General features: G+C 40.9%; 1 protein-coding gene and 1 long non-coding RNA gene across 4 annotated transcripts in view; one reads left to right on the top strand and one right to left on the bottom strand.

The window, feature by feature from the left end:
- PDE5A (phosphodiesterase 5A) overlaps positions 1–26,960 on the top strand; it is a 152,637-nt gene that overhangs the window by 105,282 nt on the left and 20,395 nt on the right. For all 3 annotated transcript variants that reach the window (XM_082727377.1, XM_082727379.1, XM_082727378.1), the window contains exons 12-15: positions 7,424–7,570; positions 12,215–12,340; positions 13,912–14,006; positions 22,417–22,504. In XM_082727377.1, the coding sequence (XP_082583503.1) occupies positions 7,424–7,570; positions 12,215–12,340; positions 13,912–14,006; positions 22,417–22,504 (456 nt within the window). The remainder of the gene's footprint in view (positions 1–7,423; positions 7,571–12,214; positions 12,341–13,911; positions 14,007–22,416; positions 22,505–26,960) is intronic.
- LOC309862946 overlaps positions 12,354–26,960 on the bottom strand; it is an 87,307-nt gene continuing 72,700 nt past the window's right edge. Inside the window, exons 6-7 of the long non-coding RNA XR_014310809.1 lie at positions 13,866–14,026; positions 12,354–13,572 (exon numbers count right to left, since the gene is read on the bottom strand). This is a non-coding gene — a long non-coding RNA (uncharacterized lncRNA). The remainder of the gene's footprint in view (positions 13,573–13,865; positions 14,027–26,960) is intronic.

A 26,960-nucleotide genomic window follows, 5' to 3' on the forward strand; every position in this document is an offset into this window, starting at 1 on the left:
CCTAGAGACAAATGAAAATGGAAATACAGTGTTCCAAAATATATGGGACAGAGCAAAAACAAGTCTATGAGGAAAAGTTAAAGCATATAGGCCTACCTCAAGAAAGAAGATAAAGTTCAAAAAATAATCTAACTTTATGTCTAAAGGAACTAGAAAAAGAACAAACAAAGCCCAAAGTTGATAGAATGAAGGAAATAACAAGGATCAGAGTAGAAACAAATGAAATAGACTAAAAATCCAATAGAAAACATCAAAGAAATGAAGAACTGATTCTTTGAAAAGACAAAATAGATAAACCTGTAACCATACTCATCTTGAGGGAGGGGGGAAAAAAAAGAATAAAACCAGAAGGCTCAAATAGATATGAACATTAGAAATAAAATTAGAAGTAAAAGAGAAGTTATAACAGATGCTACAGAAACACAAAGGAACTTGGGGCGCCTGGGTGGATCAGTTGGTTAAGTGAAAATTGGGTCAGTTCTTAGAAAAAACAATTTTCTAAGACCCCCAACAACAAAGAAATAGAAAATCCGAACAGAACAATTCCTAGTGATGAAATTTAATCAGTAATTTTTAAAAACTCCCAATAAACAAAGTCAGGACCAGATGGCTTCACAAGTGAATTCTACCAAATATTTAAAGAAGAGTTAATATCTACCTTTCTCAAATTATTAACCCCCCCCAAAAAAAGAGGGCAAAGAAATGCTTCAAAAATCATTCTATGAGGCCAGCATTACCATGATACCAAAACCAGGCAAAGACACCACAAAAAAAGAAAATTATAGGCCAATATTGCTGATAAACATAGATGCAGAAATTCTTAACAAATATTAGAATCCAAATGCACCAGTACATTAAAAGGATCACCATGATCAAGTGGGATTATTCCAGAGATACAAGGGTGATTCAGTATCTGCAAATCAATGTGATATACCACATTAATAAAATGAATGGTAAAAATCATGTGGTCATCTCAATAGATGTGAAAAAAAGCATTTAACAAAATTTAACATGCACTTATGATTAAAAACTCTCAACAGAGTGAGTATAAAAGGAACATACCTCAACATAATAAAGACCATGTATAACAAACCCATAGCAAACATCATATTCAATATGGAAAAGTTGAGAAGTTTTTCTCTAAAATTAGAAATAAGACAGGATGCCCACTCATGCCATTTGTATTAAACATAGTATTCTAAGTCCTAGCCAGAGAATCAAGCAAAAAAATAAATAAATAAAAGGCATCCAAATTGGAAAGGAAAAAGTACAACTCACTATTTGCAGATGGCTTGATACTATATAGGGAAAAGTCTAAAAACTCCATCAAAAAACTAATAAATGAATTCAGTGAGTCACAGGATACAAAATTAATATACAGGAATCTGTGGCATTTCTGTACATTAATAACAAAGTACTAGAAAGAAATTAAGAAAACAATCCCATTTGCAATTATATCAAAAAGAATAACTACCTAGGAATAAATTTAACCAAAGACATAAAAGACTTGTTCTCTGAAAACTGTAAAACCTTGATGAAAAAAAGTAAAGACACAAATAAATGGAAAAATCAACCTGTGCTTATGGATTCGAGGAATTAATATTATTAAAATGTCCATATTTCCCAAAGCAATTTGTAGATTCGTTGCAATCCCTATCAAAATATCAAGAGCATTTTTCACAGAACTCAAACGACTAATTCTGAAATTTGCACAGGACCACAAAAGACTCCAAGTAACCAAAGTGATCTTGAGAAGGAAGACCAAAGCTGGAGGAATCACACTCCCTTTTTTCAAACTATACTACAATGCTAAGTAATCATAACACTATGGTACTGGCACAAAACAGACACACAGACCAATGCAGCTGAAAAGAGAGGCCAGAAATAAACCCATGCTTATATGGTCAATTAATCTTCCACAAAGGAGGTAAGAATATACAGTGGTGAAAAGACAGCCTCTTCAATAAATGGTGTTGAGGAAATTGGACAGATACATGGGAAAGAATGAAACTGGACCACTTTCATACACCGTATACAAAAATAAACTCAAAATGTAACAGTGGAAACCACAGAATTCTTGAAAGAAAGCATAAGCAGTAAACTCTTTGACATCAGTCCCAGTAATTTTTTTTTTCTTTTTTTTTTTTGGATCTGTCTCCTCAGGCAAGGGCAACAAAAGCAAAAATAAACAAATGAGACTATATCAAAGGAGAAAGGTTTTACGTAGCAAAGGAAACCAAAACAAAAGGGCAACCTACTGAATGGAGGGAGATATATGCAAATGACTTTTCTCTAGCTACAGAAGTCCTACCGGGCACTTCTTCCAATAGGATATGCTTCATCTACATTGAAAATCTGTAGTTTGGTGTAGCCACCTTCATGGATGATCTGAGCTAGATCTTCTGGATGGTTTGTTGTAGCTTCTCTGTCAGCCCTTGCTGCTTCATCCTGTACTTTTATGTCACAGAGACGGCGTCTTTTCCTTAAACCTTACGAATCGACCTCTGCTGGCTTCAAACTTTTCTTTAGCTTCCTCTCTCAGCCCTCATAGAATTGAATAGAGTGAGGGCCTTGCTCTGGATTAGGCTTTAGCTTAATGGAATGTTGTGGCTGCTTTGATCTTCTCTCCAGACCACTGCAACTTTCTCCGTATCAACAATAAGGCTACTTTGCTTTCTTATCATGTGCGTGTTCACTGGAGTAGCACCTTTAATTTCCTCCTTTGCATTCACAACTTGGCCAACTAGAGCACGAGGCCTGGCTTTTGGCTGACCTTGGCTTTTGACATGCCTTCCTCACTAAGATCGATCATTTCTACCTTTTGATTTATAAAGTGAGAAACGTGCGACTCTTCCTTCATTCGAACACTTAGAGGTCATTGCAGGATTATTGATTGGCCTAATTTCACTATTCTATTGTCTCCGAGAATAGGGAGGCCCAAGAAGAGGGAGAGATGGTGGAACAGCGGGTCAGTGGAGCAGCAGGACATACACAGCATTTACCGGTTAGGTTTACCGTCTTATATGGGCACGTTCATGGTGCCCCAAAACAATTACAGTAGTTACATCAAAGATCCCTTATCACGGATCACCATAACAAATGTAATTAATGATAATGAAAAGTTTAACATATTGTGAAAATTACCACAATGTGACGTAGAGACACAAAGTGAGCAAATGCTAGTGGAAAATAGTACTGACAGACTTCTTGATGCAGGGTTACCATAAATCTTCAGTTGGTTCAAAATACAACATCTGCAAAGCACAGCGAAACAAAGCATGTCTGTACCTCACTGATGAAACCAGAATCAGTCTGGAACCCTAGCTGCAAGGGAGTCACAGAAATTTTATTTTTGAGTCTTCTAGACTCTTCAGAAAATGAAGGCTCACTAGCAGAAGGTTGAAATAGATGCTAATGGAATCTTGGTATAATATCTACCAAAGAGACACACTGGTGAGTGTTTCCCTGGTGCAGCTGGGAAAGATGAGAGATGAACTAGCTTATGAAAACTTGGGGAGGGTGGTGCGTTTTAAGGAGGAAAAATGGTTAAAGAGGATTGGAAGTGAGAAAGAGTATTAATTAACCTAAAAAACAAATGGCAAAACTTTAGGCCTCCTCCCTTACCCTTCCCCACAAAAATACAAATGGCAATTTCAGGAAACTCAAATTTTCATTTAGAGCATTCTTGCAGCAGGTTGAGATGCTACCCTGTCTAATCCTCTACACGCACGCGGAGGTTGTGGCCCTTATTTAGTCAGGAGTTGTGGACAATCTCTTCTCTCATGTGTGAGGAGGCCTGACAGTGACATGAATGTGGAATCAAGCATGAAAGACACAACATAACGTAACAGCTAAGGTGTACCCACCCATTTCCCTTAACTGAGGAGAGGGTCCCAGACAGGAGATGGAGCCCTGTACAGGGAAGTCACTGGGAAGATTCAGATGCCACCTACAGGGTGGTCACTTCGTTCCACAGTGAGGAGGCAATAAGAGATGCTGGAGTCCTCTGGCCGGAGAGATAAATAGAGTGTAAATTCAGAATATTAAACCTCGGAGACACTTTAACCCAACTCTCTCATTTTACATGAGAAAACAGAGAGGCTGAATGTCTTGTTGAGGTTGAATGAAGTCAGTGGAACCCTGGGACTAGAACCCTTAATAGCAAACATACCTTTTTTTAATGATTTTATTCATTTATTTGATAGAGCAGCAGGGAGAGGCTTAAGGGGAGAGAGAGGGGCAAGCAGACACCTCACTGAGTGCAGAGCCCAACGTGGGGCTCAATCTCATGACCCTGAGATTATGAGCTGAGCCAAAGTCAAGAGTTGTCCCCTTAAATGACTGAGCTACTCAGGTGTCCCGCAAATATACATTTTTTCCATGTGTTTCACTTTGCTTTAAAATTGTTCTTTTATGATCATTGTTTAATGCTGAACTGTAAATGTGGTAGTTAATCTAGCTAATTGTGATCACTTTAATATTTAGCTCCTTATCAGATGGCATTCAGAACAACTGCTTCTGAGTTAAGAACAATAAGAAATTAAAATATTTTAAAAACTCTGAATACTGCTTCATTTAGCCTAGTCCAGGCTTACTCCCAAAGATAGGCTTAGTTTCACCCTTAATGAATTTCACTTCCGGAATCGGTTGTGTTTTAAGAAATTTTGCAAAAATGGTGTAAAGGGGTCGAAGAATTAGAAATAAAGGGTCATTAAAAGGTGACTTAAATGAAGAATTTCCTCTTGCTTTATGAAATGGTAAGAATTACAGGCAGTAAGTTTTATTTAAAATCACCTTTATCCCAAGCCATTTCAAGACACATAGAAAGTTGAATTGCCCCGCAGTGGTCAAAGAGACAGTTTACAAGGGCTGTAAGTGACTTCCAACATGCTCACGGCTGGCTAGCAATCAGTTCTGAAAATGCTGAACCTCTGTATCACTGAGCACAAGGTTCCCAAGGCAAACATTTGCATATCCCCACCAGGGTCTGCTCCGGAGAGGCTGAGTCGTGGTGTGGGGTGACTGAACACGCCCAAGACAAGACTGCTTTCTCTCCGTAGAGAGGTTGGGAATTCGAGGGTCAAGGAGAGAGGGGCAAGCTGTGTTGGCTGTCTGTATCCCATAGCATCTAGAATATTCTTTGTGGAAGGAACAAAAGACAACTTCTGTAAGAATAATGATGCCCTAAGAAAAAAAAACAACAACAACAACAAAAAAAACACATCTGTTCTCTTGTGGAGCACAGCCCGTTTTGGGAAGCAGCTGCAATCTGCTTTGAGTTACAAGGTGGGCTCATTCCCACCTCCGCACTGCCGACTTGCCCAGCAGTTGAGGGCTCTCCTCTCTGAGGCTGCTGTAAACAATGGAGCCCTTTATCTCAACATGTTAAATCCTCCTCATTTCCCCATGTCAGCCCACGCAGTAGCCTGTGGAACTATCTCAAGAGAATGCATATTTTCTCGTGAATGTTGGGCTTGGGAAAAGAGTCTTAGTCTGGACTATGAAAAGGGTGACATTAAAGTTTAAACGAGTCCGATATATGTAAGTACCATGTGAAGGTCAGGAGAGCAGGAGAATGGGCAAGTGCCCTGAGATTGGTACGGGAAAGCTGTGCATTGCTCAGTAAGATTTTACTACTTTGGCCTTTTTGCTTTGGAAACAATGGAGGAAAAGCCGAGTAGTGATATCCTAGACACTCCTAGGAAAACAGGGGTTTGGAGGGAATCAAGGAAAAGACATTAAAAGGAAGGAGCCGGGTTCAGATTTCCTAATTTGTCTTCCCTCTGCCTGGCACCAACTTAAAGCCTCTTCATCAGGTGAATCGCAGCCCAATCTGGCTAAAGCAGTTAAAGGGCTGGCAGGGAAAATGGTCAAGAGGGTTGGGGGGTGGGGGTTCCTGCAAGTTCTGATGCCCACCAGGCCGGCAGGAAATCAAAGAGAGAAGCCTGACACCTCTGGGCTATCCAAGAGAGGCAGGCACCTTGGCCTTGGCCTTGGCCAGTGTTGCTTCATGAGAATTGGGGCTCAGAGTGGCCTGACTTCTCAGAAGCCAGAAATCCATTTTTTGTTGTTCTTGTTGAAATCTCCCAGTTTTTAAATAGTATAACAGATTGGAATGCACTCACCAGGTCTGCTAGTTTTCCAACTCAGGTTCATGAGCTTCACCCTCCTTGGTGGTTTTGGGACCTTAAAACTGGAACTTATGACTCACGATAAGTGAAGGGAATAAGATTTTCCCCTCTTGCGCATTTAATAAATCTTCATGTTAGCAGTTAACACAACTGTATCCATCGGTATTCTTGATGGATTGATACAGGGATGTGTAAGATACAGTCCTGCCTATAGGTCCCAGGGGACTGAGGAGACAGATAAACAGGAAATTATATGACAATGAACTTCCTGAAATTAAACAGATATTCCCAAAGTGGGGTCTGCACTGAAGGGCAATTAACTTTTCTTTGGATGCGAGCTGTGCCTTAAAGGAGTCCATCAGTTCAGTTGAAGGGAGCAGGTGCTTTGTAGGAGAAGCTGGAGGTACAAATGAACAATGATGAAAAGAGGTATATTTGAAGAAATTGCAGGTGTTTACTACAATTAAATGATTATCAATTCAAAACCAAAGGTATTAATTAAAAAAGAGTTTCCCCTCCAGAAAATAAAAACTGACTTCTCAAGACCCATCCCAGATTTACTGAATCAGAATCAATGAGTTTTTTTTGTTTTTGTTTTTGTTTTTTTTGCTTTTTTTTTTATGGGCACCCTGGGTGAGTCTTATGATCAGGCTTGAGTGAAGTGGGTTCTGTTCATCTCCACAGTAGAGATTGTGTCAGATCTGAAAGTAGGATAGTCTGCCTGGATTAACCAGCAGAGCCATTCTGGGTAAGGCAGCTAGCCTCCTTGTGCTTAAGCTTCTGTACCTGAAAAATAGAGCTAGAGTATCTGCTGAGTAAGATTGTCTTGCCAATTAATCAGAAAATACTTAGAACATTATCACTGTCTTGCTCCCTACCTGATCCCCAGCTCATAGTACTAGGTTAAGGCCAGAATAATTCCTCCATAACTATCTGTTGAATGACTGAGACTGGGGGGAGGTATGAAGGGGCCAGATCCTTGGAGTCCTTAGTTCTGCTTACTGTTCTAGGTACAACCTCCGGGCAGCCACCCTCTCTCCTCCACATAACCTACCTGGAACCATATTTGTTACCCCCAAGTGACTCATTTTAAAACAAAACAAAACAAAAAATAAAAGTAGCTCTTTTATCCAAAGATTTCTAGGGTATACTTTAAAAAGAAAAAGTTTAAAATAAGGTTATTTCTTAAAAACCTCTGCTATTTCCCTATAGTAAAGTGAGAAAACTTTGTGAATCACTGCTGCTTTAAAAAATTAACAGTTCCACTTCATTTTGTTCTTGTCTTACCTAAGGCCGCTGTGGTACCATCTGCTCAGACACTTAAAATTACTGACTTCAGCTTCAGTGACTTTGAGCTGTCTGACCTAGAAACGGCACTGTGCACAATTCGGATGTTCACTGACCTCAACCTTGTGCAGAACTTCCAGATGAAACATGAGGTAAGAATACAGTCATGTCCTTTGGAGGAGAGAGAGAGAGAGACAGCGTGTGTGTGTGTGTGTGTGTGTGTGTGTGTGAGAGAGAGAGAGAGAGAGAGAATTAATCAATACACTGTCACCTAATGCCTACCTGAGATTTTTAAAGAAAACGACATTTACTGGTTTCTTACTATTTGTCAAGCACCTAGTTGAAGAACAGGGAGAGCAAAGGCAGGAGGAGCGAGTGGGGCTGGGGCTGCGGCCGGGGGTGGGTGGGTGGGGGGGGGTCATATATATCCCTATGAGCTAGTCAGAGGAATGTGGATTTTATCCTGAAAACAATGGTGAGTCACTGAGGAGTTGTAAACAGGGAAGTAACCTGATCCGATCCCAGAGGTTATGATAACACGGTATGGTTCAGAGAAGGACCAAAACACAGTGAACTCCTTTGGAAATGAGGGACTCCAGGCACTTGATGTGAGGCCAAGCCTGTGGTTTGAACAGGGATTACCCATGTTGGGAGGGGTATGAAAACTGATTTTAACCCCTGCCAATTACTTTAGTCACCTCTCAGAAAACAACAGGACTTCAATCAGTATCTTCTAATACCCATCTGGAGATACCAGGGGATAGCTATGTGTATAGCATCAAAGAATAAGGGAGAAGAGAAAGGGTTGTTTGGGGAAGAAAATGTAATAATTTGCCTTGAAAGTTAATTTTTTTTCAGGTCCGTCAGATTTCTAGTCTTATACAGATGTCCTGTCTGGAAATGTAAATACCTTGAAGGTCTCGACTATTTTGCAATCCACAGATTCATAAAATGAAGCCTTATTAATGTATACAGTGTACCCAGCACCATGCTAAGTCTTCATTTCAGCAGAGAATTGTCCTTGCTCTCAAAAGCCTCACAGCTGGGAATGAAAAGGAAGGCCTCATGCCGCTAGGTGAACACAGAGCCATGGATGGAATTCTTGGGGTATTCTTTCTTAAATGTAGCCAAAGTTGGCGTGACTCTTGGGTGAAAACAAAGAATAACCATCTCTGGACTCATAATATCCACTCTTTATGTTGATGGAGGGACATCATATTATGTGATCATTTCAGGAAGCTCTCAGGAACACTTTTCAGTGGTTATTGCCCCTGTTTGAAATTCAGATAACATGAGAAGAGTAGAAAAATGATGGATTATGAGTTCTAGCTCTACCGGTCATTCACTCTTATTTCTTTAAGCAATTACTCTCTCACGGTCTCCGTTACGGTCTCCGTTTCACAATCTGTTACTTGGGATAATGGTGTGACTTCCCCGGTGGCAGTCTTGTGAGAACGACACGTGTACCCACAATGTGACTGTATGTGGCGTACACACATGTGTTCCTGTCTCCCGTGATGTTTTTGCTTCTTATTGTATCACCCCATAGATTTCTCTACGGGAGGCTGTAGGGTTCCTTTTTAAAAGCCTTTTCTATTAATGGACTAAAGACCTCACTTAGAGCCAGTTCTAAATGTGAAACTCAGTTCTGCTTCTTGCTAGTTACATGACCTTAAAAAGCAAGACAGCATTTCAAATCCCTTTCCGTTCTGAGATTTCCCATACGTTAAACTGGCAGTGATGTGTTGAAAGGGCCCAGTCAGAACAAAGCAATCTGATCCTTATACTTATTTATGAAGTTTTTAGAAGTTGATTTCTTATTTCTTAAAAACTTGTGTTTTCAGATCGCGTGTGAGTATTGGATATGATGATAGTCAATCAGAATTCTTTTTTTTTTTTTTAATGATTTGTTTATTTGAGAGAGAGTGCATGCAAGCGGGGAGGGAGAGAGGAGAGGAAGAAGCAGATTCCCCGCTGAGCAGGGAGCCCTGAGCCCAACGCAGACGCCGCTTAACTGACGAAGCCTCCCAGGTGCCCCGGTCACTCAGAATTCTTTAGCAATCTTTATTCTTACCTTTTCTTGAATTTTTGTTCATTGGCAGGTATTTTTCTTCAATGTCTCATTCATTTACTCTCCCTTTTTTTTTTTTTTTTTTTTTTTTGAGTAACTGCTATCTGATTCTGGCCAACATCAATTTGAATACCACAGTCATTCTGATTGGCCTTCCTGCCCTAGTTACTCTCCTGTTGTGTTTATTTGAGATAATACTCAGTGTAATTTAAGGGTGATAAAATTAAAATGTTATTGCTGGAGAGGATGTTGGCATCATGAAGCTGCCCTGACAAAGAATCTTTCTTACTGAAAGATCTGTCAAATCTTTATGTCCCTTTTTGTCTTCCAAATTTTGAGTTACTCTCCTACAAACATGGCAGCCATTGCTCCAGCTGACTTCTGAAACAGACTCTTGACTCTACTTGAACAAATCTGCATGTGCTATGCTTATTTCCACCTTCCATCTTACACATCATTCCTGATTGAGATTCCTGAGGACAGAAACTGAGCTGTTTTCTGGTTCTTCTCTTTCTCCCAGAGCATCTCGAGTCTGCCCCTCAGGACATAGGAAGACTTTGTCATTGTTGGAGATTGATCAGTGGGTTGAGCATGCTCCCTAGCATAACCCACCTGGTGCCTAATCATTCAGTAATCCTGTACAGAAGACTGTATTGTGGATTTAAATATGCCAAACATATCCACCAAGCACTGAGGAGATCTGACCGTAATTTTCCTAAATGCTGTTAACATCCTGATAGACCTATAAATACACAGAAGAAACTGGTCGTTACCAGAGAGGAGGAGGTTGGTTGGGGGGGGTGGTCAAGATGGATGAAGAAGACTAGGAGATACAGGCTTCTACTTATGGCATGGTCACAGGAGTAAAGCGGCACAGCATTGGAAACATAGTGATATTGTAATAAGGTTGTATGGTGACAGACAGAAGTTACACTTGTGGTGAGCACAGCACGATGTATAGAGAAGTTGAACTGCTACATTGTGACCTGAAACTAATGTAACATTGTGTGTCAACTGTACTCAAAAAACCCATGTTTTTAAAAGATTATCCTGATAATAGAATCCAAAACTGTACTTAAATTTAGTTCCTAACTACTGTATCCTTTGGATCACCTAGTCCTCTTAGGTCCATGTTATTAGAAGCATAATAGAATAGTCCATCAGGAATTAGTATTTCAAAGAGTCATTTTATTTAACATTATATGATATATGTGCCCATTTAATTATATCTACAGATTTATGATTAGTAAAGAGATATTCATAGGTTAAATTCTTGGGTTTTCCTGCTTACTTTCCTTGATTCTTTAATTCATCACCAGCAATTTTCTATAACACTTTATAGTTTCTAAGCACATCAAAGCAAGTTCAGAGCCCTTACTTAAATTCTGCCAATAAGAGGGAACTATCATCTTCTAGCTGGTTTTGTTCAGAAATGGTCATGATGAAAGAAACTGCAGTGGACTTGGGATTAACGGACGCCAGTCTTAGGCACACAGAAATCCTCTGCTGAGTTAGGTGACTTGGAGCTGCAAGAACTAGGGGACATTCTAGTTGCTTGTTATCAGAACTCCCTGTGAACTGCGTTATAGAACAGGAACAAAAAGACCGAAAAAGAAAAAGAGGGTTATGAAAGCACTCATTTTCCACCAAATCCTGTATAAGCAATTTCTACCAACAAAGAAGGAACCTTGTTTTTGGCCTGCTTCTGCAGCCAGTCATTCTGTGTTGCATATTGTTAGAGCAACGTTCTTTTGCCTGGTACTTTTTCCATACCCCAGGGCAATGCTCTTTGTGTTTGAAGTATCTCCAGTGATATACGTAGGAAGAAGCACATATTTATTTTTACAGATCCCCCAAAGTATAGTAAATCATTCAGAATTGAAGAGAGACAGACTCTGATGCTAACACAAACAAAAAATAACCATGCTTAGGGCCCAAGAGTCTCTGGGGATTTTGTTGAATACACTACTCAGAAATTGAATTAAACCCAGCTTTTGAGATTTTTCTGAAGTCTGTCTTTTTTCCCATCTTTTAAAATAAATCTTTTTCACGGGGACCCCAGGGCTTTATTTTGCATATATATTTTTAAAAATTACTTCTTGGTAACCAAGCAGTAACTCTGCCTGAATACTTAAACATAGTTTAAAAGGGACAAAAGACCTGCTGATTGTCTCAGGACTTGGGAGCTCTATTCTGTGCTTGGCCATGTGCTTTGTGTCTCAGCCCCCAACCCATCTGCACAGCCTTCCACCCAATACCTTTAAAGAACGAAAAACCAGGAACGTGAGAAGAACTTGAGAGCCACTATTTCCATGACTCTCTAAAAGTGAATCCATACATAGTTATCTATTTGGATTCTCCTGCTGGCACATGAACACGATATCTTTTAAAAAGCTAGTCAGTGCCCTCCCTACCTATGCAAAAAATACCTTCCTTAGGGCTCTCTTATATTTTACATCTTGTTTAGTTAGCATGGTGGTCAACATGGTGGGCTCTGAAGTCAGACTATTCAAGTTTGAATTTTAACCCCTCCCTTTACAAGCATCGTGACCTTGGGCGAGTTACCACTCTGAATGTTCATTTCCTCATCTGTGAAATTATCTGAGTAGTAGTGCCTCCCCCAGAATCCTGAGGGTTAGCGGTGAAGTCTTTGTGCAGTGCCTGGAACATAGTAAACGTGTGATATTAGCAAGTATTTTTACTACTTATGCTTTGTTTCCTAAAGGTTCTTTGCAGGTGGATTTTAAGTGTTAAGAAGAATTATCGGAAGAATGTTGCCTATCATAATTGGAGACACGCCTTTAATACAGCTCAGTGCATGTTTGCTGCTCTAAAAGCAGGCAAGATTCAGGTACTTTTTAGAGCCGTTCTTATATTTAAGACTTCTTGCTTTGGTAGTAAAATCTACAGCAGATTCTTTCTTTTTTTAGTGTGCAATCAGTAACGATGACTGGAATAATATTTGTTGCCACTTACAAAATAAATGACATCTTGTCAGTTGAAGAAGACTAGCATGGCAAAATACTTAGTTATTAATTTTCTTCTATAGGTAGTACATAAAGGCCTATTTTTAAAAACCTTTAAAATAACTTCATGTTAAATTTAATAGTCTTTGGGCAAATATTTTCTCCAGAAGAATTTTCTTCTATAAGAAAAAGTATCAAATTTCTTGTGTTCCCATTCAACCTGCTCCATAGTAGAATTCCTGCAGAACCACTCAAGTGGCTTCATAGCAAATTCCAATGTTCTCTATCACATTTTCTCTGGAGCACTCAGTTAAATTTTGTTAAGTCGCATCTCACGGAAAGGGTTTTAATATCATCTACATTGACCAGAGACTGTGTACAAGGAAGATCAACGCAGAAAGCGTTCAAGTAATTCGTTCCTTTCCAGGCCATATTTTATCCATAGCTCTGTCTTAGGTTCTAACTTCATTGGGACTTGAATAGTTCTTCTAGGTAAGTGATTCCAGGCATCCATCAAATAACTGATTTTCATTCAGAGCTTCCATGCTTTTTTCTTTTTTTTTTTTTAAGTAATTTCTAAAAATGTTATTCTCTGACTCTCTTTCCATAGGGAGCACATTTTAACTGGCTAGAGCTAGAAGAAGGAGTTGTTGTCTAAGAAGCCATATGAAATACCATGGTAGTATTTCCCTGCCATAGCAAACATTTATTTAAAAAAATAGGATCTACTTATTTTGGACTGTGGAAAGGTCATCAGGATTATACAGCTGAAGACTATCCGTGCTTTTTATGAAGAATAACAAAATGATGATTTTGTCTAATCTTATAAACATACTATATAGAGTGTTGAGAGTTTCCAGCAAAGTGGAGCTGATAATGAATTCGACTTTGTTTTTTTACTGATGAAGGAGACCAGCAGGATAAATAATACAGATGACAGATATTACCAAAATAACCTCTATTTGGCTTTGCAACATATTGTGCAACCTTTTAAGGCCAGATTTTTCATTTCTAGTCCTCTTTTTTATGTATTATTTTGCTTAATATTCACATTGTCTCTGTTCCTTGAGGATCCAGCAGTTACCAGCAGAGCAAGCGCAGCAGAATCCGCAGGCAGCTGGAAGGCAGACAGCAATTAGTTAAAGTTTATTTTAATGATTCCACATAGATGTAGAGAATGAAGAGTTAATGCTATTTTACCGTAGGTGGACTGATGATCGATTGCTTGAGGCACTTCCCCTTTTTGTGTGCATAAATGAGGTTTATAATAATCCCCTTCTGAAGACAAAGTACCGCTAAATTCCCTGCAGAATAGGATTCTAGGCCGAGTCCTTTGTGACCCTAAGTGCGGAAAGCACCCGGAAAAACAAGCACGTGATTTGTGAACAGAGGTAGAATAATGAAACTCACCAAGTGGTCTTTCTCTTTCTTTCCGCGGACATCTCCGGTGGAGCAGAGCAAGCTGACTGACCTGGAGATCCTTGCGCTGCTCATCGCGGCTCTCAGCCACGACTTGGACCACCGGGGTGTGAATAACTCTTACATCCAGCGGTAAGGCGCCTTTTCCCCAGCTAAAGAAGAAAATGTTTCTATTAAATCGGAGGGCTGTCTTTTTTTATTTATTTAATTACTTACTTACTTACTTATTTGGGGGAGAAAGCATGAGCACGTGAGAGAGAGCACAAGCAGTGAGGAGGAGCAGAGGGAGAGGGAGAAGCGGACTCCCCACTGAGCCGGGAGCCCAGCTGGGTGGGGGGGCGGTGCGCATCCCTGGACCCATGAGATCAGGACCTGAACTGAAGGCAGACACTTAACCGACTGAGCCACACAGGCGCCCCTAGGGCCGTCTTTTTTAAAGTAAAACCACAGCAAAATTTGATGGTACCAGATTTCAATTGATTGAGGCCCCATAACATACTCTGGTTTTACTTAAGTGAAATGGGAAAAAAGAAAAGCTAAATCCAATATTGTGTTGGTAACATTTCTGGCCTGAAATTCAAAAAAATATTGTGTTGAGAATCATCTTTCACGAGATAATTACCAAGAGTGTTGCTTTGGTTTATGTATACCCAGCTTAAGAGCTTCATTAGGAAACAATATATTAAGACCAGTTCAAAAACGATAGAATTTTACCCTGAAATAGAGAAGATGATATCTAAAAAGTGCTTAGCTCAATCCTGAGTACTTAGTGAGCACCCAATAGAAGGGGGCTGTTGGTCTTAGAGAAGACAATTTGGGGCCTGCAGTCAGACAGGATGCAGACCCTCACTATGCCACATGTTTCCCGTGTGACCTTGGGCAATGGAGCTGATTTCTCGGTGCTTCAATTTCCCGGTCTATATGATGGCGATAATAGCTTACCTACCTCATAGGGTTGATGTGAGTTTTAAGAGCTAACATGTATTGATAGCGGGTGGAATGCACCTTGTGTATTTAAGTGTTAATTCTTAGCAACAGATGCTAGTGATGGTCCTGTCAACATCAAAAGCCTGCTTTTTGGCTGCTTTTCATAGCAGATACTAACTGGAGAGAAGCATTTCAGGCTCCTCCCTCCTGGGCCATCCTTAAGTAACATTTGCAATGACAAATGAGATGATAAAGGTGACATCACTTAGATTTTTGAGCCACTGGGACATGTTTATTTACTCATAGCAACATAGTTGAGAAGCCTACATCTTAATGGCAACATCTCTTACTACTGAGCATTTCTTTAGGTATGCAAGTGAGGCAGCAAATGGGGAGACCCCTTAAGGAAGTTCCAGATGTCTGATATCTCGAGGGAATTTCAGAGAGCTCTCGAGTCACATTCCCTTTATCTAAATAAACGGAAAACTTCATATAACAAGAATTGTAGTGATGCGGCCACCGTGTCCTCTGCTGACCTTTGATGGGAAAAGATGGCAAGCTCTTGCCCAACTGTCAGAGACTGGCTCTTTCCTCTTTAAGATCTGAACTTAAGGAGGAAACGTTTTGGAGAACAGGCTGGATGCCATGTCCTTTGTCCTATGTGCTCTGCCATGCGATCGTGCTCCTGAGCCTCATGTTGACACGGGAGTAATTACAAAAAGGAAAAACGACATGGAAAGATGTTATTGTGGGTCAAACACAGCCAGAAGATCCAAGACAGTGGTGTATATTGCCTCCATACCTCAAAGCTGAACGTAATATTATTAGTTTCTGGTTGGCTTTAAGATGCATGTTGCCCTGCTTTAGAGTGAAAAAAACACTCAGCTATTTTTTCCTTTGTTTATTTAAAAATAATTACCCGGAAAAACATCTGGAGAAACGTCATCTTCTCTTAAAAAAAAAAAAAAGTCCTGGGAAAAATTCAGAGACTGGAGAATCTTGCCTCCACACACCCCACAAAGCAGACTTCCACCAAGTCAGAATAACTTTAAGAAAAAAAGCTAAAGGAGTTTCAGAGATTTTTATTTCTTCCTACATCTCTGTGGTTTGAGTAGAGGAAACCAAGAATTTTCCAGGGATATTGCTTTTTTTTTCTTTCCTTAGTGGTAAACGAGTAATACTTCAGGAGGATTTTCATAACCAGTACCATAAACATTCCCTTATAGAGCTAACTTGTAAAAAGGGGTACCATGTCCAGTCTCGTCAGTACCAAACACTACATGAAGAAAACCATTACAGTCAGAGAAGGCACAGAACTGAAACTAATATATCAAAAAGATGGAAAGCACTCATGTCGTACTGAAGTTAGAAACTGAACTTCTCCTGTCATTCATTCTTCTTGAACATCTTTTCAGAAAATTAATTTGAAGTAAGATATATAGGAAACCATGTTTTGATCCATTATTTGGTCCTTTGATGGCTTCCTTGATTAGGAAAACTGTCATTGTGAAGAGAGCCACAAGTGTGCCACTGAAATATTTGGAGGAAGAGTTCACTGCTGTGCTTTCTTCTCCCATTTGGGTGGGTAAAACCGAGAGTGGTTTCTGATAGATATTAAATTGTTATTTTAAAAACAGGCAGTAATGAGGACAGAACGTCACAGACACCTACTAGAGAAAGCACAGCGTGACCCTCGGCTCATGTTGAAATCCTCTTGCATTAGGCCGGTAGTCAGTATAAGAAGACTGTTGTGGATGCATTTATTTGGTTAGATTCGAGTTTGCTATTTTATAAAAGAATAAGTGAAAGTGTCCTACCTTTTAGGCAGCCTGCTAATGGGCAATTACTAGGGCCCAGCACTTTGTGAGGCAGAAAGAGAGCTATGAAGTATAAAATGTGGTTCCTGTAATTAAGTAATTTTCAAAGTTTCATGAAATGGTGGTGCTCAATATAAGAAAAATACCCAGTAAGTGCTGAGGTGCTTTGTAATGTGGACTTGTAAGCATTCGGCAGAGGAGATGGGTCAAGACCCATGCAGTCCCTCTCCAGTCAAAGGACCAAGTGAGACAAAGTGGATCCTGAAATGTGGGTAGGATTTGGAGAGGAGAGGGAATGAAGATAGCCCAGAAACACTTGGAGGTGGGTAGGCTTCTCAGGGAACAGCAATGGCTGGCCCAGTGCAGAGTCCAAAGGCTCCACTGACCAGGACGGAGACTCAGAGCATGAACAAGTAGAAGGTAGCGGCCCCTTGGAGGGAGAGCTATAAAACTAAGCAGCAAGCTCGAGCTGTGGTAGAGTGAAGATACCAGGAGCCATTGCAGTGAGTCATAAGAACCTTGCTGAGGAAGGAAGGATGACTGAACATCAGACACAAGGTGCAGTAGGTAATAATTGGGAGCACGGAGTTCAGCCCAGAGGCTGGAACAGCTGCTGCGTACATGGTGCCTCTCACATACTGGCTACAGGGAGGAAGAGATGAGGAAAAAGTGTTTTTCCATTTACTACAAAACAGATGCTAATATGCATGAAGGAAGGGGGAAATCATGACTCGTGACCCAAGAAACTGGAACAGCGATGGAGCCATTGATGAAAATGGAGGAACTGGGAAGTGTGTGCATGTGTGTGTACTTAGGGAGGAAGGGACGAGAAGGGCAGAAGGGGGAGGAGTGTTAGCAATGAGGAGAAAATAATAAATAGTGTGGTACTTAGAAGAGGTAAAATGATTAAAGGAATGGGTTTTTTCTTTTTTGCCAAATTTCTGTAAAACCAGAATAAAAGAGTTTCCTGGTAACCATAATCAGACCATGTCTGCGTCCTGGGTCTGTGCCCTGGTCTTCCTGACTCTAGCAGAGGAATGGCAGTGAGCTGGAGTCCAGGCCCGCATGCGGACAGTAGATGGCCAGCGGGCTCCGAGGGCCTCACCAGGGCAGACAGCACAGGAATCACCCTTTGTGAAGTTCAGCTGGGTAGAATTTCTATTAGCCGGAAATGAGATTGTTCCCTATTAGGGTGGAGGGCTTGAGAGAATAGAGTCTCTCAATATTGCAAGAACTGCTAGTTCAAGGAGTCCTAATGTCACTATCTAATAATAATCATAATAATAGAAGTTAACACTTATTATGGCCCTTACCATGTGGCACTGGGAACTCTTTAGTCCTTTATATACATGAGTTCAGTTAGTCCTTAGACTACCCCGCAGTGGCTATGATGGTTACCGTGGTTAAAGGCTGGCTCAAGCCAGACGCCTGGGTGCAAAAGCAAACACTGACTCCATCTGACCTTGAGTGAGTCATTTAATATCCCTCTCTCTATTTCCTTCTCTGTGCAATGGAATAATGACAGTATCTGTCTTGCAGTTTGTTTTGTTTTAACAAGGATTAAGGAGTATAAATAAATGTAAAGGACTTGGAACAGTACCCAGCACAGAGTAGATACTCTCCAGCTTTTAGCACTTTCTTTCTTTTTTGTAAGGATATTATTTATTTATTTGAGAGAAAGAGAGTAAGAGAGAGCACCAGAGCACAAGCAAGGGCTGGGGCGGAGACAGATGGAGAAGCAGACTCCCAGCTGAGCGGGGATCCTGACATGAGACTCGATCCCGGGACCCTGAGATCATGACTGGAGCCAAAGGCAGACACTTAACCAGCTGGGTCACCCAGGTGCCCTAATCTTAGCATTTTCAAATGGGGATACTATTAAGGACATACATTTGAATTCAGGATCTTGCTTCGTCCCATGGTGGGACATGGAGCAGGCCACAGCAGAAATAGTGCATCTGGCAGCACCTCACAGCTGTAGAACAAAGAAGGGCGTACGTATCATTGACGTGAACAGAAACTATACGTGGGGTCAAGGTAGTCAAAGAACGCGGGTCAAAAGACCCAACGAGTCATAAGCTTGAACATCTGTGGCATCTAATGTGATCACAGAGAATGTGAAGGTAAAATGACCCCCAGCCGCTCAAATACAGCAGTGATGATTTGGAGAGAATGTGGGAAGTAAAGAACTCGGTGGGGCTGACAGGGCTTACCAAGATCAGTGAAGAGATCCAAGCTCAGAGCCATCCACCTGGACGAGAAGCAGAAGCAGTGCGTGTAAAGAGTCTATAAAAAGGAATCCTAGGGCAGCAGGCATTGTTTTTCTCACAGAGCTTACACTTTCTATTGATTTCTGAGGCTTTCTATTTCTAGAACATCATTCTGATTTGGACACTGACATCCTAACACTGCTCTCAGAGATGGACAGACGACTGCAGGACAAGAGGAAAACGTGGGAGGGTGTCCAGTCCGTACTGCTCACTGCCTTCAGTGGGGGCATAACATTCGGTGGCGGTGGGGGCTTACACAGGTCCCTCTGACAGGATCTCACAGAAAGAAGCACAGCCTTGTATTTGAAAGAGTGGAAAGCAATGGGATGTAGAATACAGGGGTGTCCATGAATATTTTTATAAACAGGAAACTTGGGGCATTTGTCACCCTTTTATTGATTCATAAATCCTTATTTTTAGAACGTAAGTAAAGACAAACACACATAATTTACATTCATCTCTCCCACACCCTGAGAAGTTTTTCTAATATGAAACAGTCCTTTCTGCATTGTCTAAAAATGTGATGTGCGCTCAGCATTTTAAACTTGTTTGCATTGCGGCCTCGTAATTGCATTTCTGGTCTGGCTTCTAACTAGGTCAGTGAGCAGCTGCTGTATGCAAAGTGCTTGTGGGGTCCTGGGCCAGCGTGACGTGGTGAGGGGATGTGTTCGAATCCCAGTTTGGCCATTTATATTGACCTTGAACAAGTTAGATAATCCCTCCGATCTCTTGGTTGTCTAAAAAATAAATGCTAAAATGCCCATTTTAGAGAGGTCTAGGCCTGGGTCCCGCCGGGAGGGCACAGCCTGACATGAACGCTGGTGTGCACACAGCTTATTTGTATATGTGGTCCCCAGGGAGCAGGAACGCAGGCTGGCGGGTGGGAAACAGGGAAGGAGAAGCCAAGGGAAGGATGAGCTACCAGCCGTCCACCCATCCAGGAAGCTGGAGCTCCGTCCTGCCAGGTGCTTTGGAGAAGTCTTAGGAAATGAGACCCAGAACTGTTTATATGGATAGGGACAGAGCAGAGAGGGGCAGCCGTCCACAAGCTCCCGTGCCCCATTGGTCAAAAATGACCTCTATGGACCTTAACTCTTCCATCCCCTAGGCTCAACACGTGGGGGTGCCACACGAGAGTTCCCGTGGACACCAGCTGTGAGGGCAGAGAGCTTCGGGCAGAGTCAAGAGGGACTCATGGTGGGGTGGCCACGAACCTTCTAGAAGGCAGAGCTTCTCCTAATCAACCCCTGCAGGGGGTCTGTTAAATCTCACATGAAACTCAATGCTGCACCAGGGGCTGGAGTCAGACATGGGCTGAGGATTTGGATGTGGAGAACGGAAATGTCCCATATTAAATAAAAATTAAATATAAACTACTTAGTACAACAGTGCCTGACATGTTCGAGGCTCTCAGTAAATGTTAATTATTATCATTAGGGAAAACAGATCTGACCAAGTTCAAGAGGTTTACAGTCTAACAAGGTAATAGACGTATAAACAGTAAACAACAGGCAGAACAAAATGGACATTAAACTAATACCATATGTCCCTGGATTTCTTACATAAATGAAAATAAGCAGATATTCTAGAAGTGAAAGGAATGGGGAAGGCTGCAATTGCCCTGTTGAAGCTGGCTTCAGCATAGCTGGTCTGAATGGTGAGAAAAGGTTGTGGCCAAAGTAGAGAACGTACAGAAGGGAGGCCATAATTCTGTTTACCCTGGGCCCTCCGGTCCTCAGCAGCGGCCCATCCAGAATGGGACGCGGACTATTACCTATGTGGGCTGATGCGTTCCAAGTCTGCATCTCCAGCCCAGACCCGACTACAGACCAAGTACTTTCTAGACCTCAGGCACCTTAAAATCAACAGATCCAACCCTCGGCTAGAAACCTTACCCTCCTTCATGCCCCATCCCTGATCATTCTCTCCCTCTTTCCCTCTGTCGGTAAATGATAAGGCAGACACTTGGCAGGCATCCTTTCCCCCAACGAACATCCCTGCTGGGTCCCCACATTGGGATTCATGCCAACTCCTATTACCTCCTAAACAGTTTTCAGGTAATTCTGCTTCTCAATATGCAGGATTCCATCACCCGAGTCTGGGCTGTCTTATACCAACATTACTAGAACTGGGACTGCTAGCTTCCCAGTAGTCTCCTAACTAACTTCCAGTCATCTCCAGTTTCGATTTCAGCAAATCTCTTTCTCTCTCTTTTTAATAAATCTGCTCATTTTACTTCATCTATTGTCTTCCTGTTGTCTGATGATAAGCACAGTGTCTGGTCCATCATACAACTCACTAAATGTGGAAGAAGCAAAGACAAGCAGGCAGGAGTTGACTTGGAAAGGTTAAAACAGCACAAAAAATGGAGGTCTGGGGTCAGCAGTATCAGCGGTAGATTAAACAACAGGAACAGAGGAGGTTGCCCGTTCTCTTGCCTTCAATTCCCTTTTATTGTTTCTGTTTTCCCTTAAGCATCTCTGACTCTACTCAGTTTCTTCCTGTGTCCCGTTCCTTCAGTGTTGGGCAGCTTCTCTGTCTTCAAATTAAATGATTCATAAATTATTGATTCAAATAGCAGTATAAAGAAATAACAGGCCCACTGCATTATCTAACACTTGTGTTGTACTTTACAATTCATAAACCCCTGTCCTATAAATTTTAGGAAGAGAGACTGGGCAGGAACTCTAACTTCTTCTTTTAAAGAAAAAAATAGTGAAAATTACGCTTCATATTCACATGTGAAGGGGTCATGAGAAATATGAGGCAGAGGACGGTGCTTGTCATGCTTTAGAACTTGATTTGTGACTCCCTGTTACATATAATGAACTAAGTAGAATGTCCTTCCCACTCCCTTCACTCAGCCACATGATCTCCACAGTTTTCCCCCAAGTTCAAATGAACGAGCTCGTGGGATATCCTATACTCAAATAACCTGGATCCCACAAAGGGCACTTGTTCTGACTCATCTGTCTCCTTCCTGCCTTCAAAGGGGGATGTGTGCCGACTCTGCCCCTTTTCTGTGCCTTTCCTCACTCACGCCTGATCATTCCATCTCAGTCCACTCTCTCTGGGTATGGAGGCACGTGTGAAGACGCTGACCTTCAGCCTTCTTTCAGAGGAAACACTGACCTTGACGTTTGTCTCAGATTTTAAACTAATTGCAGTTTTGAAATTGAAAAATAGAATTGGTGCAATTATTTCAGAAATTTTTTTCATGTTTAGAAGAATGAGTCCCTTGTCCTTATTCCTTCTACTGTTTTATCAATATTAAAATCAGTGAAATTGTTCATACTCTGAACTGGCACTAATTACACTGATTATTTGAGAACAACTTGACTCTGTATTCCCCAGAGATTAATTCAACCTCTTCCTCAGCGAAAGAAGAGAGTATTGTTAGTTTGGTTAATTGTGTGCAGTACCCTCTTTTTTCATTAACCAGCATTAAGGAGACACTAATACACTGACATGTTGGGGAAATGGGTAATTTTTAATCTGTTTTTCTCTCTTCAACAAAATCTGTTTCAGAAGTGAACACCCACTTGCTCAGCTCTACTGCCATTCAATCATGGAACATCATCATTTTGACCAGTGCCTGATGATTCTTAATAGCCCAGTAAGTACCTACTTTGTGGTGGCAGAATTTTAAAAGAGACCTTTATAAATTCAGTTTTATTTTTAAGTTTTGGATGTGTTCCCAGCACCATAAATTCTTGAGCCTGCTTTATTCCTTTTTGGGTAAGGAAGGCAAAGCCAAAACATTTAAGATCTTCCCAGCCTCGCTTCTCTAGACAACCAAGACTGTCTTAATGTTCCCTGATAAAGGATATCTGGTTACTCACCTCTGTTTGGTTTTTGCAAACTAGAAACAAACAAAACTAGTATTTTATGGCTGGCAGTTAATTCTTTTTTTTTTTCTCTCTTTTTCTTTTCCTTTTTTTTTGGTCAAATGAAGTGGTTTATATAAATGTCAGAGGTTTGCTTTCACAAAACCAGGCCTGTTCCTCTTTTTATTGAATATTCTGACTACTCACAAACTGTTATGTTAAGAAATAGAGCTGTTCAACAGTTTGGTTAAATGAATATTTATCAATGCAAAAAAGCATATGATATGCTACGCTAGACAAACTTGTATGAAGGGAAATCAAGTAATGTACACCAAAGCGTTAACAAATGTTGTCTCTGCCTAGTTAAATTATTAATACTTTTTATGTTCTCATTTTGATTTGTTCATTATTCACACTATCTACTACATGCATGTATTACTTTTATAATAAGAAAAAAAGTTAAGCTATAACTATCACATGGAACAAACACAATATATGGTATATAATCTTTTTTTAAAATTTTTTATTTTTTATAAACATATATTTTTATCCCCAGGGGTACAGGTCTGTGAATCGCCAGGTTTACACACTTCACAGCACTCACCAAAGCCCAATGTCCATAACCCCACCCCCCTTCTCCCAACCCCCCTCCCCCCAGCAACCCTCAGTTTGTTTTGTGAGATTAAGAGTCACTTATGGTTTGTCTCCCTCCCAATCCCATCTTGTTTCATTGATTCTTCTCCTACCCACTTAAGCCCCCATGTTGCATCACCACTTCCTCATATCAGGGAGATCATATGATAGTTGTCTTTCTCTGCTTGACTTATTTCGCTAAGCATGATACGCTCTAGTTCCATCCATGTTGTCTCAAATGGCAAGATTTCATTTGTTTTGATGGCTGCAATAGTATTCCATTGTGTATATATACCACACTTTCTTTATCCATTCATCTGTTGATGGACATCTAGGCTCTTTCCATAGTTTGGCTATTGTGGACATTGCTGCTATAAACATTCGGGTGCACGTGCCCCTTCGGATCACTACATTCGTATCTTTAGGGTAAATACCAAGTAGTGCAATTGCTGGGTCATAGGGCAGTTCTATTTTCAACATTTTGAGGAACCTCCATGCTGTTTTCCAGAGTGGCTGCACCAGCTTGCATTCCCACCAACAGTGTAGGAGGGTTCCCCTTTCTCCGCATCCTCGCCAGCATCTGTCATTTCCTGACTTGTTGATTTTAGCCATTCTGACTGGTGTGAGGTGATATCGCATTGTGGTTTTGATTTGTATTTCCCTGATGCCGAGTGATATGGAGCACTTTTTCATGTGTCTCTTGGCCATCTGGATGTCTTCTTTGCAGAAATGTCTGTTCATATCCTCTGCCCATTTCTTGACTGGATTATTTGTTCTTTGGGTGTTGAGTTTGCTACGTTCTTTATAGATTTTGGACACTAGTCCTTTATCTGATATGTCGTTTGCAAATATCTTCTCCCATTCTGTCAGTTGTCTTTTGATTTTGTTAACTATTTCCTTTGCTGTGCAAAAGCTTTTGATCTTGATGAAATCCCAGTAGTTCATTTTTGCCCTTGCTTCCCTTGCCTTTGGTGATGTTCCTAGGAAGATGTTGCTGCGGCTGAGGTCGAAGAGGCTGCTGCCTGTGTTCTCCTCAAGGATTTTGATGGATTCCTTTCTCACATTGAGGTCCTTCATCCATTTTGAGTCTATTTTTCTGTGTGGTGTAAGGAAGTGGTCCAATTTCATTTTTCTGCATGTGGCTGTCCAATTTTCCCAGCACCATTTATTGAAGAGGCCGTCTTTTTTCGATTGGACATTCTTTCCTGCTTTGTCAAAGATTAGTTGACCATAGAGTTGAGGGTCTATTTCTGGGCTCCCTATTCTGTTCCATTGATCTATGTGTCTGTTTTTGTGCCAGTATCATGCTGTCTTGATGATGACAGCTTTGTAATAGAGCTTGAAGTCCGGAATTGTGATGCCACCAACGTTGGCTTTCTTTTTCAATATCCCTTTGGCTATTTGAGGTCTTTTCTGGTTCCATATAAATTTTAGAATTATTTGTTCCAATTCGTTGAAAAAGATGGATGGTACTTTGATAGGAATTGCATTAAATGTGTAGATTGCTTTAGGTAGCATAGACATTTTCACAATATTTATTCTTCCAATCCAGGAGCATGGAACATTTTTCCATTTCTTTGTGTCTTCCTCAATTTCTTTCATGAGTACTTTATAGTTTTCTGAGTATAGATTCTTAGCCTCTTTGGTTAGGTTTATTCCTAGGTATCTTATGGTTTGGGGTGCAATTGTAAATGGGATAGACTCCTTAATTTCTCTTTCTTCTGTCTTGTTGTTGGTGTAGAGAAATGCAACTGATTTCTGTGCATTGATTTTATATCCTGACACTTTACTGAATTCCTGTACAAGTTCTAGCAGTTTTGGAGTGGAGTCTTTCGGGTTTTCCACATATAGTATCATATCATCTGTGAAGAGTGATAATTTGACTTCTTCTTTGCCGATTTGGATGCCTTTAATTTCCTTTTGTTGTCGATTGCTGAGGCTAGGACTTCTAGTACTATGTTAAACAGCAGTGGTGATAATGGACATCCCTGCCGTGTTCCTGACCTTAGCAGAAAAGCTTTTAGTTTTTCTCCATTGAGAATGATATTTGCGGTGGGTTTTTCATAGATGGCTTTGATGATATTGACGTATGTGCCCTCTATCCCTACACTTTGAAGAGTTTTGATCAGGAAAGGATGCTGTACTTTGTCAAATGCTTTTTCAGCATCTATTGAGAGTATCATATGGTTCTTGTTCTTTCTTTTATTGATGTGTTGTATCACATTGACTGATTTGCAGATGTTGAACGAACCTTGCAGCCCTGGAATAAATCCCACTTGGTCGTGGTGAATAATCCTTTTAATGTACTGTTGAATCCTATTGGCTAGTATTTTGGTGAGAATTTTCGCATCTGTGTTCATCAAGGATATTGGTCTATAGCTCTCTTTTTGATGGGATCCTTGTCTGGTTTTGGGATCAAGGTGATGCTGGCCTTGAGTTTGGAAGTTTTCCTTCCATTTCTGTTTTTTGGAACAGTTTCAGAATAGGAATTAGTTCTTCTTTAAATGTTTGGTAGAATTCCCCCAGGAAGCCATCTGGCCCTGGGCTTTTGTTTGTTTGGAGATTTTTAATGACTGTTTCAATATCCTTTCTGGTTATCGGTCTGTTCAGGCTTTCTATTTCTTCCTGGTTCAGTTGTGGTAGTTTATATGTTTCTAGGAATGCATCCATTTCTTCCAGATTGTCAAATTTGTTGGCATAGGGTTGCTCATAGAATGTTCTTACAATAGTTTGTATTTCTTTGGTGTTAGTTGTGATCTCTCCTCTTTCATTCATGATTTTATTTATTTGGGTCCTCATGGTAAATAATCTTAAAGCAGTTTTACCTCCATCTTTTTATGCTTGCTCGCTGGGACTAGCTCTTCTCTGAGCCCCAGAACTAAACTGAGGAGGCCCATAACTTTTCTGGTCATTCTTTCTTCTTATCTTTTCTTTCCTTTCCTTGTCTTTCAAGAGAGACAGGGAGCAAATGAGTGGGGGTGGGTACAGAAGGAGAGAGAATCTCAAGCAGACTCCATGCCCAGTGCCAGCCTGATGCAGAGCTTGAGCCTGCGATCCCATGATCCTAAGGTCGTGACCTGAACCGAAATCAAGAGTCAGACGCTCAAGTGACTGAGCCACCCAGGTGCCCCATTTCTGGTCATTCTTTTTAAGTAAAAGCCTTCTAATTACCTTAAGTCCCAAAATATGTACAGGTCTCAATTTAGAAACCAAAATATCACTGGGCGTGGTGCCCAGGCTTGTAGACCCAGCTACTCGGCAGTCTGAAGCAGGAGGATCACTTGAGCCCAGGAGTTCTGGGCTATAGTGCGCTATGCCAATCAGGTGTCCACACTAAGTTCAGCATCAATATAGTGACCTCCCGGCAGCGCAGGACCACCAGGTTGCCTAAGGAGGGGTGAACTGGCCCAGGTTGGAAACAGAGCAGGTCAAAGCTCCCGTGCTGATTAATAATTGGGATCGCACCTGTGAATAGCCACTGCCCTCCAGCCTGAGTGCAACCTATAGCCAGACCCTGTCTCTTAAAAAAAAGAAAAAGAAAAAGAAAAAAGAAACCAAAATGTCTAGTCCTATGTAAGTCCAGATTCTGGATTTGGTTTAAAGTCTTCAGGT

This window comes from Mustela nivalis, assembly GCF_964662115.1.
Source record: "Mustela nivalis genome assembly, chromosome: 4".
Lineage (NCBI taxonomy): Eukaryota > Metazoa > Chordata > Mammalia > Carnivora > Mustelidae > Mustela > Mustela nivalis.